Source organism: Dermacentor variabilis, chromosome 1, assembly GCF_050947875.1.
Source record: "Dermacentor variabilis isolate Ectoservices chromosome 1, ASM5094787v1, whole genome shotgun sequence".
Taxonomy (NCBI): domain Eukaryota; kingdom Metazoa; phylum Arthropoda; class Arachnida; order Ixodida; family Ixodidae; genus Dermacentor; species Dermacentor variabilis.
The window spans coordinates 42,946,417-42,962,001 of NC_134568.1; the positions used below are offsets into that span (position 1 = coordinate 42,946,417).

A 15,585-nucleotide genomic window follows, 5' to 3' on the forward strand; every position below is an offset into this window, starting at 1 on the left:
CTCGGCTGCTGTTTATATATGCCTTGTAAATACATCTTGTAAATAGTTTTATACCCGCAACATTTTGGTGGTTGTGCGGGGTACGCGTCTTCGCCACGGAGCTCCGCAGTGGACGTCTCACCCAGCCTGGGACCATGCTTCCAGTGGAAGGCACCGCATCTGCAGCTGCAATGCCGACTACACATACTCGGTACGTTGCTCTACCTCAGCTGCAAGACCCCGGCAAGTTCACTGGCCTCGATGGTGTTGACGTTGAAAAATGGTTGAACATGTATGAGCGCGTCAGCAAGGTGAGCAGGTGGGATCCCACCCCAACGCTGGCCAATGTCGTGTTCTACCTCGATGGAACACCGCAAACATGGTTTTACACACACGAGGAAGAGCTAACCAGCTGGGACTTGTTCAAAGAAAAGCTGTCCGACGTTTTTGGTAATCTGACCGGTCGACAACTAGCTTCCAAGCGACAACTCGGCACGCGTGCCCAAACTGCTGCTGAGACATGTCTCCTACATTCAGCATGTCCTAGCCCTCTGTCATAAAATCGACACGTCCATGCCGGAGGCGGACAAGGTTGGGCACATTATCAAAGGCATTGCGGACGACGCATTCAACCTTCTGGTCTTTAGAAACTTGTCCACTGCCGACGCCATCATGAAGGAATGCCGCTGCTTCGAGCAGGCGAAGAGTCGCCGTATATACAGTCAGTTTACACGGCTTCCAAATACTGCAGCGACCTTTTCCTGTGCAGGCCCCACTGACCAATCTAGCTCTCCACCACCAAGCAAAAACGTGACCCGAATTGTGCGCAGTGAACTCGAAGGAGCGTTTCCTGGCTCACCTCAACGGACGTTGTGGAACAACATCACTGAAACGATATCGCTCATATGGGTCTTTCCAGCGCCTGCATCTTGAGTCGCTCTGACACCTGCCCTGCTCCTATGCCTCGGTCCTATCGCAGTCCACCTCACAGTGTCCGTTATTCCTACCCTACCAGGAATCCATCGGACTGGCGTACACCTGACGACAGGCCGACCTGTTTATGCTGCGGCCGAATCGGCCACGTTTCCCATCATTGCCGGAGCCATTGGCCGTCCCCTCCTCGAAACTCCTTCCGGAATTCAAGTTCACCCCAAAGTTCCTCACCCCGTCGCTTCTACGACGCTTCCGACGTCACTACCTCGACTCGCCGCTATGCCCACTCGCCCTCGCCTCAACGTCGCCAGTTACATCCGCCCCAGCTTCACCGCTCACCGTCGCCAACCTGCCTGGGACCGTCCCATTAGGAATACTAGACAATGCGGCACCTCGAGGTGGTGCTGCAATGTCGGATTCGCCACAAAATCCTCCTTTGACGCTGTTTACAAGACATAACCGCCTTGACGTCCAAGTTGATGGCACACCCGTCACAGCCCTCATAGATACCGGAGCACACATCGATTATGACCAGCCGCCTACGCTGCCATTTAAAGAAAATTGTTACGCCTGCTGTTACTCGGTTCGTACGAATCGCCGACGGTAGCACGGTGACCGTGGTCCGAATGTGTACTGCACGTGTGAACATTTCCGGCTGCCATACTGTCGTCCTTTTCAGTGCGCTTGACCAATACCCCCATGACCTCATCGTAGGCCTAGACTTCCTCTCCACCCATTCAGCGCTCATCGATTGTTCCTCAAGTACAGTCGAACCCGACTATATAGAACCCGTTTACATCAAATTATTCTATATATCGAACAATTTCTGGACAAGGTATAGTTATAATGAGTATATATATAGCAAAAATTCCACTTACATCGAACAAAAATAGCAGCGACTCCCGATATATCGATCGTCAAGCTGCGGAAAAATGCCCCCAGAAGTTGGCTTTTTTTTCGTGGTGGCGGGGAAACCCGGCGGCGCGATTCCATCTACCCGCTCTGCCTCCTGACCACGCCGCGCGAGTCGACACCCCCCTGCAAAAAATGATCCTGGCCCGCCCGCAGCGCTTGCTCTGACAGCCACTCGGAGGCTCTTGTGCACTCGTACAAGATGGTGGAAGGGTGGAAGTGCAAGTAGTCTCGCTACTTTTCTGCGCTTTTCTGTTACTGCGCTGCGCTAAGCGGGCCGTCGACACCCCCCAGCAAAAAATGATCCTGGTCCACCTGCAGCGCTTGCTCAGACAGCCAATCAGAGGCTCTCGTGCCCTTGTCTTGCAAGATGGCGAAAGTGCAAGTTGTCTCGCTGCTTTTCTGGTTCATTGTGTATGCATCTTGTGGGCCTTCTCCCGCACTGTTGCTGTGGTGAAGCGGCAGAATTCACCTTTCGTCGTGAAGCTCGAAATCATAAATCTGGTTGAAAGCGGTGACAAGTCGGATGTTCCCGCAGCATGCAAGATTCCGAGGAGCATTCTCAGCACGATCTTGAAGAACTTAGGGCTAAAGCGGCCAAACTTGCGACCCGGTGCCCGTGGCACCCGACGCGGACGCACGGCCGTGTACGAGTGGTTCATACAAAATTGCTTCAGCCGTGCCGGCTTCCGCGTGCTTGGTGATGACTGTAAATTCTGATTAATGCAACGAAGCCGTTGCCGGTGTTGTCGAAGTTTGGAGCGAGCTGTCAGAATTTCCGGAAGCTGTCGACGAATCAACAATGGGACGAGTTCATGAGTGCAAATGATGGTGTCGCGACCACAGGAGAGCCCGAAAACAAAGACTACATTGCCGACATCGTACCGAGCACAAGTGAAATTGGGCGCAATGAGGAAAGCAATGACGGTCCTTTGCCCACGTCCTCGGAAGTGATTGGTGCGCTCGCACTAGTCCTGTGCTTTTGCGCGAATGCAGAAGGTTGCGGCCTCAGCAGCTCCGACTCCTTAGACAACGTGGAGAAGTGTGTGCCTCGCTGGCAGCGACATTGCGCAACAGATGACGGTCCTTTGCCCACGTCCTCGGAAGTGATTGGTGCGCTCGCACTAGTCCTGTGCTTTTGCGCGAATGCAGAAGGTTGCGGCCTCAGCAGCTCCTACTCCTTAGACAATGTGGAGAAGTGCGTGCCTCGCTGGCAGCGACATTGCGCAACCAGAAGAAAATGCAGGACTGTTTAATGCGAAACTAAGCTAATTCCATCAATAAAGTGATTTTATAAATGGTATGTCTTATGACATCCAATTATTTAGCAGGCTTAAATCGATTCATGCTCTATATCGAACTGATAGGCGTTTTTTTGCAAGTTCGATATAGCCGAAGTTAGACTACTGTGCGTCTTGACCTGCCTCTACTGGACGTTCCTCCAAGACCACACGAAATTCGCCTAAGGCAGACTGATTTTGTTCACGTTCCACCACAGGTCTTGACGTACATCGAAATGTCTCCTTCTGCGCCAGTTCCCAATGGTGATTACATTTCCGCTCCCATAACTGCCACCGTTCTCACCCACAGCATTACTGTTCCGCATACAATACTGAGGGTCACAGACAATCACACGTATCACCCTGTGGGGAATTTCGGGCTTGCTAAGCAAATTCTGCCTAAAGATATCACCCTGGCTACGATCACTGCTTTAGAAGTTAGCTGCGTTGAGCCTTTTGCCGTCGACGCTTCCTGTGAGCCTTTCCGGTCTGCCAAATGTACTGACGACAATAGGAAAATGATCGCCCAGAATCTCACTCCTGCGGAGGCTGAACAGCTCTGCAGTCTATTGCTTTCCTACGGGGATATATTCGACCTGAACAACCGACCCTTAGGCCAGACGTCACTTGTCAAATATCGTATACACACAGGCGATAATCCACCCATCCATAGGCTACCCTACCGAGTTTAAGCTTCGGAGCGTCACGTCATCAAAACGGAAATAGACAAGATGCTAGCGAAAGACATCATTGAGCCATCGTCAAGTCCCTGGGAGTCACCTGTCGTGCTGGTCAAAAAGAAGGACGGCACATGGAGATCCTGCGTCTATGGACAAGAACGGCACCGAGAGCGGCGCTGCTGCACCGGCGTTGAGAGCGCCGCATGCGAAGCAAAATTCTATTAGCGGGTGGTACCCCTCTCCCACCTCTCGTTCGCACCGCCTTGATTGCCTCCTGCACTGCGCGTGTTTGGGCACGTTTCGTGCGGCGCGCGGTGTGTGCCTACGTGTGCGCGCGTGGACATTTCATTCGAAGGGTGTAGTACAGTCTGTTTCACATTTAGGGGAAAACTCTGAGCGCATTGCATCGCGATGCGGCGAGCGCTTGAGTCAGGCGGCGGCAGCAGCTCGCGCAGGTGCTCGAGGGGCGGGATCTTGAACGGCGTCGTCTGCTACGGCGGCGCGCGCTGGCCGCATTTGTCGGGAAGCGTTCTACTGTCAATTGCAGGGCGCCGATCTCATCGTTACTGCGTGAAATGAGCCAGTATGTTTTACTAAGCGTTGTGCGACGCCCACTGATACGCCTCGAAGGTAAGTTCATCGCTGCAGGGCAGTCATAGATGACGTACTGATTCCATACATTCTTGACGGCCCGTTTCTGGAAGACGACTATATATTCTAACGCGATAGGTGGCCGATCCGCACTGCTCGTGTTGTGCAAGATCTGCTGGAAGAGCAGCGCGCAGTCACTCTCTTGGAGTGGCCGCCTCGATCCCCGGGCGCCAACATCATTTAAAATGTCTGGGGCTCGTTGAAAGTATCGCTGCCGCACCATCACCTCTATCAGTCGCCCGCGGATAGGGTTCGATCCACCATCGTCAGCGACTGAGACGTGCTGCGAATGAACACATCCCTGATCAAGCCATTTTACACTTCACTGCCTTCCAGGATGAGCGCTGTCATCGTTGCCGCTGGGGACATGACGAGATACTAACTGAAGTTCCGAGCGTGACGTGTCCAATTCCCCGCCGGCGACCAGGGTCTGTCTGGTGCCGCGAATGATTGTCGAGAAAAATCACTTCCAGCTCATTGTCTTAACCTAAACCTTTCCTTTAATCGTATCCGTTTGTTTTATCGTGTTCGACCCCCACAGTTATCATTGTTGAGTGCTTTGTTTTCCTTTCGAGTCAAACAAAAGACTGAGCACGTTGCGCGCACATCTTAGTGCGTCTTGTCGCTGCTTATTACGGTAGCACACACAGTGAAGAAATACGTGCACGCGCTCAGTACCCCGGCCATTCGAAAGAACAAACGAAGCATGCGCTGTCAAAAGAAGTTTGTGGAACTCCTTTATCGCCGATGAAGGTTCAGAGTTTGGCGAGGCACAACGTTTAGTAAAGAATATCAGCTCAGTTCCCGCAGTACCGATGAAATCGGTGCACTGCCCCTGGCAGTAGCACGCTTCCCGACAATGCGGCCAGCGCGCGCCGCCGTAGCAGACGACGCAGATCACGACTCCGCCTCTCGAGCGTCTGCGGCTGCTCGAGCTGCTGCCGCCGCACGACTCCATTCCTTGCCGCATCGCGATGCAATACGTTCCGAGTTTTCCCTTAAGCGTGAAACAGACTGTACACGCTTCTATTTGCCTTTAAGAAGATGGGTACGCTTGACGTATATTTTTATGGCTGCAATGCGGCGAAAGGGCAGCGTCTGCTTAACCATGTAAGTGACGCTGAGCAGGTAATTGGAAACGACATCGTATGTGCCGCCGGAAAAATCGTCAGTATGTGCCGCCGGAAAAAGTCATTTTTGCAGTTTCTCACAATATGTTTGCTACAAATCTGTGTTGCCTCTGATGGCGACAACGGACTTCCATCGACACTGTGCGGAAATAAACAAAATATATCGCTGCATAGCACAAGTACGACATGCGCACACAACTTTAACTATTACGTCCCCTACAATATGGAATATAGACAGCAATGTAGACAGCTTGGCCATTTTTTAACAGTGCTCAAGAGACGGAAGTTGAAAGTATTAGTAATCATTCCTGCTTCACCAATGCCGACGCGACCAAGACGCGGGCGCGTATCGTCCAGTAACTCGATCGATCGGTGCAGTGGTGAAGCGGGAACGAACTCCGGTCATGTTCAATGCATCGTGCACATATTAAATTTCTCGGGACGCGTGAGCTTCGGCCACTGCTAGCGCATACAACAGAAGTGGTTTTCATTCTTGGGCAGCGCACACACAAACGAAACACGAGAAAGAAGACAGGACAAGCGCTCGTCGAACAACTTAGTTTTTATATGAATAAAAGGATTATGTACCGAGTAATTATTAAATTCATGTGGGTTACATATAAAAACCGTCATACACTCAGGAGTGATCAATGAACGAGGTCGCTTCGTTTGCCAGTTGTTTACTTCGCTCGGCGCACCGCAGTAATCCATGTCTGTCGTCTGCATTTTTCGTACCATTTTCTTGTGAATCGGCAGAATTTCACTGGTGGAATGAACCCTTTCGTATTTACATTGCTGTCGTGACAGTTAACAACACAATAATAATTTCCGGTCATCCGAAGAGGCGCCGTCGCGAACACGAGACGTTTCGCGCGCAGCGCGAACTGAACGCGCGCGCGACCGTGAAGGGAAGCGGCGGCGGAAGCCTACACCCGTTGGAGATGAAATCGTTCCGCCAGGGGAGAAACGAGCGCTGGCGTCTAGGATGAAACTTGGCGTGCGGTCGTCTATTACCACCACCTCAACCCCATCACGAAGGAAGTCTACCCACTACCTCGTTTCGATGGCGCCCTCGATTGCCTATAAGGGGCACAGTAATTTTCGTCCATCGACCTACGGTTCAGATATTGGCAAATCACTGTTGATTATCTAGATCGCAAAAAGACCGCCTTTATAATGCCCGAGGGTCTTGACAACTTCAAAGTTATGCCTTTTGGGCTATGCAATGCTCCGGCTACCTTTGAGCTTATGATGGACTCATTACTCCCTTACTCCAAGGATTCAAGGGGTCGACTTGTCTCTGCTACCTAGATGATGTTATTGTGTTCTCGCCCTCATTCAGCACACACAATGAGCACCTTTCAGCTGTACTTGTCGTTTTTCGCAAGGCCGGTCTACACCTCAACTCCAAGAAATGTAACTTTGGCCATTGTGAGATTACTGTTCTTGGACATGTCGTCAATGCAACTGGCATCCAACCGGGCCAAGAGAAAACTCGTGCCGTGAAAGAGTTCCCTGTTCCACGGTCCGCAAAAGATGTCCTAAGTTCTGTGAGCCTTTGCTCTTACTTCCACCGCTTTGTTAAAAATTTTGACACCATAGCACGCCCTCTCACAGATCTCCTGAAGAAAAGTGTGCCGTTTTTATGGGGATCCTCTCAGGCCACTGCCTTTTCTCGCCATACCGCCATGCTTACCATTCTAAGACACTTTGCTACTTCAGCCCCTACAGAAGTGCGCACCGATACCAGTGACCACGGAATCGGTGCCGTCTTGGCACAAGTTCAACACGGCCATGAACGTGTCGTAGCGTACGCTAGCCGTCTTTTGTCACCTGCGGAGTGGAACTACTCTATTACCGAGCGCGAATGTTTGGCCGTTGTGTGGGCAGTGGCAAAATTTCACCCCATTTATACGGCAGGCCCTTTTCTATTGTAACGGATCACCACGGTCTCTGTTGGCTTTCATTCTTAAAAGATCCCACAGGGAGGCTTTGACGATGGGCTTTGCGGCTACAGGAGTATTCCTATTCGGTGGTGTATAGGTCTCGTCGCCTACACAAGGATGCCGACTGTTTGTCCCGTTACCCTGTACACACACCCGCTAACGCCGACATGGACGCTTCCGCAAGTGTTCTTTCAATTTCCCAGATTTTAGACATGGCCAACGAGCAACGCCATGACACTACTTTGAGGACCCTCAGTGACCAAATGGAATCTGCTTCTAATGATCCATCGTTACGGTGGTTCGTTCTCAACAACGGGATATTGTACCAACGCAGCTCAACCGTGCTTCAGGAGCTTCATGACACCCAAACTGCCGGACACCATGGCTTTGCTCGCACTTACAACCACGTACGCCACCACTTCTACTGTCCCGGCCTCGCACGCTCCGTACGGCGCCATGTAGCTGCTTGCAAGCCCTGTCAACATCGCAAAAAGCCAGCAATGCTTCCTGCTGGGTACTTACAGCCGATCAACATTCCACCTGAGTTGTTCTTTCGCATGGGTTTGGATCTCCTTGGCCCTTTACCCAAGTCCAGCTCTGGCAACAGGTGGATCGCTGTCGGTATTGGTTACGCAACGCGCTATGCCAACACTCGAACACTTCCCACGAGCTGCGCAACAGACGTCGCAGATTTCCTACTCCGGGATATCACTTTAGTACATGGCGCCCCGCAACCGCTCCTTACTGAACGCAGCCGCACTTTCCTCTCCCAAGTCATCGCAGACATCCTACACTCATATTCTACCAAGCAAAAACTGGCCACCTCCTATCATCCCCAGACCAACGGCCTTACTGAGCGACTTAAGGGGGACGCGGCTTTCGCATCGCGAGAAATTACCAAAAAATAGATTTTGTGAAAATCACATTCTCAGTTTCTATAACCCTTTTTCAATCTGATACCCGAATATCATCACTGTAAACCACTTAGAAGTGCTCTAAAAAATTCGTTTTATCAGATACGGTGGCGAAAAATCTCGCGGAAATCAAGAAAGGATAGTGTTTTTCAAGCCACAATATCTCCGGAACGGCGCAACCGAGCGCCGCCATCTTGGTTTCGTTCGAAAGCGCATTTCTCAGTCTTCAAATGTGCCGCTTCAGCTATCTCCTCCATACAGAAACAAGCGCACAAAAAGCAAATGATTGAACGTCGTGCTGGAGCGTGCGATTGGCCGCACCTGCCATGCGACTCCAGCGCGATTCGCCATTGGTCTGGCGCTCGCGTCGTCTGCTCTTTGATCCTCGCGAGTATGGACGTTTCCACTCGCTGTAATCTCGACATGTCAAAACGGGCGCTACGCAAACATTGCGGTAGCGTGGCCGATCCCTATGCTTGTGGACGTTTCAGACTCGCGGCTAAGCATTCCGAACATCGGCGACGCGGACTTCGCGACCGAAATTCACGCGTGGAATCCTCGGACATGCGGCTAAGCCTTTCAGCACTCGGTGTTTCGGAATTCGTGACGATGCACATCGCACCTAGGGAGTCTCCGACGTGGTGATCAAGCACATCACACGCGAACTTCTTGGACCCTCACCTAAGCATTTTGTGCATCGGCACCTCGGACTGCGCGAATAAGCGCATCGAGAGTAGACTCCCGGCCCGAGCCCGCGACTAGGCATTTCACGCGTCGGCACCGCTGGCTTCGCGAATAAGCGTGAGGGTCGACTCCTCGAGCCCGCGACTAGGCATTTCGTGCATCGGCACCTCGAACTGCGCGACTAAGCACATTGCGCGTTGGCACCTTGTATCTGCGACTAGGCGTTTCGCACATCAGCACCTCGGACTCACAACAAAGCATATTGCAAATTCGCTCTGTTATCATATTGTCACGATAGCTCGCAACAATATCTATCATACCACTCCTTCATAAAGAGAACCTCATCATGAGCTCTGTTCACTAGGCCTCTTGGGCTGGCACAGACACCTGGCTGCAGAAGTGATTGAGGCATCATACAAAAGTACAATTCCGGACAGCACCTAGCAGCTGCAAATCTATCACTGGCTCTCTGATCCCAAGTTCTACAGTCATTGTCAAGTAAAGATGACTTGGGAGGCTGCTGACACTCAGCCTTCATTCAGTAACATGGTTGATTCTACCAAAAGAAAAAAAAAATGCCTCACTGATTGTACTGGAGATTGCTATCAATTGGGCAGCTTGCGGATACAGGCTGCCTGAATGTACACTTGAACTATATTCATGCCCACACAGAGTTCTGCACGTCACTTGGTTTGAAACTTAGGCACCATCCCCTTTGTAGAGCAGCAGCAGCAAAGAATGCCCTATAAAAAGAAAAGGGGGGAGGGGAGCGCACCAGACCAGAGGTCACATGTACCAAGAAGCCCCCCCACATCACAAAACACCCCAGACTACAAATGTGGTGCCTTTTAGAGAACTGAGAAGGTGAAACTTTGAGAGCCGTTTTCTCAAAACTGTTTTTCTGCCCTTCTGCTCAGTTTCTGGAGCAGATTTCCTCGTTACCGTTTAACATGTTTTGACTCCATTTTTTTGTCACGTTCCTTGGGCTACAGTGCAGGTCGTGACATTCTTGCTTTCTTATGTTGACCCTTTGCTAGTTTACGATATGGCTATTCATCTACCCCGAAAGTGTCCTTGATACAAAGGTAACAAAATATGGCACTCAAAAAAATTTTTGTTGCGAAAAAAAAAAAAGAATTCAAGAATGTCACGACCTTCAGCACGCATTTAGCTATGCAGTCAGTACTTAACAAGCCTTCTATCACATTCTTTAAATTTCCCAGGCCCTCCAGAACGTTAGAGGGAGAAAAATTCTGCTCAATAAAACTGAATAAAATATTCTCAAGATATCACTGAAACTTTTATGGAAGCATCAGGGAGACATTCTAAACATTCGTTCCAATTTTCATAAAAATCCACGAAGAAATAAGGAAGTTGATTTTTAAAGCCACATCTCTCCTTAATCATACGATTACTGACATGCTATCGAAATATGTTTCACCCGACCACAAGGACCGGGATGTGGTGCTGCCCTACGTCACGTTCACCTATAATTCATCATGCCACGATACTGCTGGGTATTCCCCCTTTGACTTGTTCTTCGGTCGTGACCCTGTGTTACCATTCGACGCTTCACTCCTTGATACAGGATTCGAGGACCGAGTATGCCCGCGACGCCATCGCCCACGCTGACCATGCGCGCCAGCTTGCCCGTACTCATCTGTTGGCATCGCAGGAATCTCAACGACACACTTACAATCGCCGCCATCGTGGAACATATTTTTCACCAGGCTCTTTCGTGCTACTTTGGTCCCCTTGCTGTCGAGTGGGGCTCTCCGAGAAACATCTTCCGTGCTATAAAGGCCCTTGCCGTGTTCTACGTAAAGTGACCAATGTCACTTACGAGATAATCCCTGAGACCTCCGTCATGCCACCCAGTTCTACATCACCTGATGTCGTCCACGTCTCTCGGCTTAAGGGCTCAAACAGCCTCAAGCACATTCGAAAACACTCTGAAGGCCTGCCGGTACACGTATTAGGCATATCGGTGCTCATACTGTGACAGGAAATACCGGCTGCATGCACATGTGATTAAGGAATGCATACTGTGCCCCATGGCAATAGCTCCTTCCCATGCTTGTTAAACAATGCTTCACTGCAATACTTTTGTGTATGCTTCACCAATTAACACTTGTGTAGGGAGGCAAAGCTGACTTTTGGGAACTGGCATTATGCAACGCACCATGCTTTCCAAGCTTCTAAGCCAACCACGAGGACCACAAAACATTGCCGACAGCAGCAAATTCTTTCAATAAGAAACACGGCAACCAATCGCAAGAAGCTTCATAGCGAATGTCGAAGCGTTGCCGCCGCCGTGGCGGCTACGGCTGCCAGTGGATCTGCGTGCGAGAGCGCCGGTTCCAGGTGGCAAGGTAATCAAAATGGCAGCGGTGGTGGCTTTGATTAATGCCGTTTCGGACATGCGGTCATGGCAAAATCTCCGGAAAATCGGACGGCGAAGAGGTCTTGGGTCCGAAAATTAAGACGTTCTGATACATTGACTTTATGGGGTTACACGGTGATGCCACGAAGTCGTCCAAATTATAGGGCATCCGGACAGCCGGTCATTGACTGTACACTGAAACTCCTCCAGCCGACTACAGGACGTCAAAGACGATTCATTACGAATCCTGCCCGTTACTCAAGCCAGCATTACCGTATTTACACGATTGTAAGTCGACCCCTTTTTTAAAATTTGAAAGTCTAAAGTTGGGGGGTCGACTTACAATCGAAACCAAAACATGGCCCCGCCCAAAAAAAAGCGATACCAACGAGAGCTACAACGTAGTTACAATTTTATGTTTGCTCTATGGTCCTACCCGTATCTTTTCGCTATCCCGCTTGTTTGTTTGCTTTTCGGAAGGGTTTTTCAACATTTTTGAGAGTCTTACAGTGCATGCAACACTCATGGGGGGTGTCGATAGTTGATGGAAGGGCGGCTGTTCCCATTTGCGGCGGCACCCTTAGAACGGCGGCGCTTGCGGGGAGTATCGGTAGTTCATGGAAGAGCAGACACCGTTCGCGGGTTTCTCTTTCTCTGTTTAAAGGCATTGGCATTGGTTTGACGAACTTTTTGACGCGCTCCACTTGACTGCCGGCTACGTGCTACTTCTATGCTTCCCCAGTCGTCATGAGTGCTGCAGGCCCACTAATCTTTCGGCACTCGTTCACAGCAGCGTTCAAGGGGGCTGCCATCCTTTACGCCGAAGAAAGAAATCACTGTGCTGCGGGCCGCAATTTCGATGTTTCTAAACGGGTGGTGCGAGAGTGGCGACTGCAGCGAAGCGAAATTTTCACCCTGAGGCGGCAAGTGAGAAATTTCCCACGTGCCGAAGTCTGGACGTTTTCCGGAGCTGTAGGCTAAGCTTGCGGCAGCGTCGCTGAAATGTGTGATCGGTCCCTGCCAGTGAAGTGTGACGTGGTCATGAAACAAACCCGGACCTTCGCCTTAATTTTAAGGTTCTGCTCTGCCGTGAGTACGAGTGGCTGGCGGCAGAAGACTGCGAAATTACGCCAACCGGACCTGTCAAAAGAGCCTCCCTGACGGCTGCGTGTGGTTGGGTGCATTTGGCGTGGGCTGCTGTTCTGCAAGATGTCCTGGTGCGGTCGTTTGCCAAATTTGAAATTTCGCTAGACCACGACGCGCCGTGGGACCGCAGCAACGATGAGGATGGCAGCACTAGTGAAGACGAGTAGTCCAGTGACCATGTCAGCTACTAATAAATTTTCGTTATCGAATGCGCCTTCGGTTTTTTTTTTTTTTTTTCCGGTCAAGCGATATGGGGGGGTCGACTTACATTCGAGTCGACTTACAATCGTGTAAATACGGTACCTCAATTTTCGACCCTTTCAGTAAAATTACAGCTAATTTTCTCTGATAGAAGCACAAATTCCCTGAGTTTTCCCCGAGTTTTTCCAGACTACTCAGAATCCCTGAGGATTCCCGGTTGGTAGACGCCCTGTGACACTAATTTGGTTAAGCAGTTCTACCGTTTAGTAATACTTTTTCCGAACTCCAACCAACTATGGTTTTACGTGGTTTCACTGTATTAGCAATTTAATGCAAAGAAATATTTGATGAACTTCCTTTATTTTGCTGAATTAAGACGTCTGCACGAGGCTTATGACAGGTGCCCTTGAACCCAGACGCATACTTTTCGCATCCTTTCCTTACGTAACGAAAGGGTTCCTTTCATAACGATGGATGAAGGGAGATTCAAAATATACTGTGTCCTCCATACATGCTTCGCGGCAAGGAAGCGTGAAGGGCTCCTCACGCAAGGTTAGGGAGTGGCCTAAAAAAGAAGGTTTTAGAAATTGGCCCCGATTTCCCCCTCCTGGAGATACAAAACTCTCTGCCCATACTGACAAAGGTAACCAAGAAACCAAAGACCATCCTGAAGTCCTTGCAGAAAAACATTACAGTCCATCATCCACCATGCTGCAATAAACACAGCATGCCAAAGAGAAAAAAATGGCACAGTTATTGACTTTCTCACATAACCAGGTTTCTTTTCCCATCTCCTTTCCCAATATTCAGTCTATCTAAATTTATGGGTTCTGTGCTCTTACATAACTTTTCTTACCATGCCTCCACTTTCATCTTTAGACTCGGAGCCTCCAGCTTCCTGATCATCTTCATCGCCATCCTTGGCACCCTCCTCTTCAACCCCTTCACCAGAATCGTCCTCCTCTTGCCCTTCAGCCTTTTCTGCCTGGACAACAAAAGCACACGCAAGGCAAAACGAAATGTTATTTTGACAGCACCAGACATTCAAGCTCAGCCAATGTTGCAACAGAGACAACTGTGCCACCAGCCATCAGCCATCAGCCTTGAAAACGGAAATGAAAACGCTGTACAACTTGAAGGAGTACCAACACAGTTTTGAAATTGTAGAAACTCTATGAACACTTCTTGCACGTTAAAGCATGACTGTCAAGCAGGTATGAAAGTTGGGAATTGCTTATATGTCAAGTTACTAAAAATTAAAATTGAAGTCTGGGGTTCTATGTGCCAAAATCACAACCTGGTTATGAATCGCACCATAGTGGGGAGACTGCAGATTAATTCCGACCACCTGAGGTTCATTAATGAGCACCCCACCAAAATGCGACTGCCGCAGCAGGGGTTTAAGCAGTGACTTCGTGTTCGGCAGTGCAACACTACAATTTGATACTAAAACTGGTCTTGAAATGCCACACCTGGTACCATCACCATCATCATGATGTCGTGAGAGCAAAATTCACGAACATAGTGTAGCAACGAGGCTAAGTAAATGATGATGTTCCCTGTAAAATAAATCTACAAGAATGCTGCTTGTGTTGACTGCACACGCGTGCGGCAGCTGAAGCTATGGTACAAATTGAGCAAACCAGTGCATCACGACATCACGAAGAGTCTAAGTCAACCCCATTTATAACGAATTCAATTTCACGAAAAGCAGTCGTTACATCAGTAGTTTTATCAAGGTGTCTACCAATCTGACATATCCAAATATCCAAATTCTGTTCTCGTCCTTGTTCTGCTGTGTGTTCGCCCAACGAACCATTTGAAGCATCTTCTTGATCAGTTGTACAGTCAACGTCTGATTTTTCGACTCCCTAGACATCCGCGAAGACATCCGAAAAAATGAATGCATGTCTTCTACTGCCCTTAAAGGCTCAAATCGCCACAGGCACATCCGAAAAAGCTCTGAAGGCCTGCAGTACACTTATTAGGCATATCGGTGCTAATACTGACAGGAGGTGGCGGGTGCACGTGTGTATAATTAAAGAATGCATACTGGGTACCGTGACCACTGCCCCCTTCCCACACTTGTTAAGCTTCACCGCAATACTTCACCGCGTAACTTTGGTGTAATGAGGTGAAGCTTGCTTTCGGAAACTGGCATAATTACACACATTGTGCTTTCCGAGCTTCGAAGCCACTGGCGTGGATTACAAAGGTTGAGTCTGCGCCATTGCTAGCAACACCAAATTGTTAGCAGTAGCTAGGCCTAGCTTTGCCGCTGCGGTGGCTAAGACTGCCAACGGATCTGTGTGTGAGAGCACCGGTTCGAGGCGGCGAGATAATCATAACGGCGGTGGTAGTGGCTTTGCTTAATGCCATTTCAGACCTGTGGTCATGGAAAAATGTCGGTGAAATCGGATGGCCGAAGGGTTCTTGCATCCGAAATTTCATACGTTCTTATGCAGTGAGTGACTATGGGACACATGTTGGTGCCGCAAAGTCGTCCGAATTATCTGGCATCCAGAAAATCGGTCGTTAACTGTATAATGGCAACTCCTCCAGCCAACGACATGGCGTCAAAGATGATTCGTTAGGATTCCTCTCTATTACCGTATTTACACGATTGTAAGTCGACCCCTGTTTTAAAATTTGAAAGTCTGAAGTTGGGGGGTCGACTTACAATCGAAACCAAAACATGGCCCCGGCAAAAAAAAAGCGATACCAACGAGAGCTACAACGTAGTTAC

General features: G+C 49.7%; 1 protein-coding gene across 5 annotated transcripts in view; it reads right to left on the reverse strand.

Annotated features, from left to right (window-relative positions):
- LOC142576711 (uncharacterized) overlaps positions 1-15,585 on the reverse strand; it is a 75,600-nt gene that overhangs the window by 45,862 nt on the left and 14,153 nt on the right. For all 5 annotated transcript variants that reach the window (XM_075686978.1, XM_075686975.1, XM_075686968.1 and 2 more), the window contains exon 4: positions 13,696-13,824. In XM_075686978.1, coding sequence (XP_075543093.1) covers positions 13,696-13,824 — 129 coding nt within the window. The remainder of the gene's footprint in view (positions 1-13,695; positions 13,825-15,585) is intronic.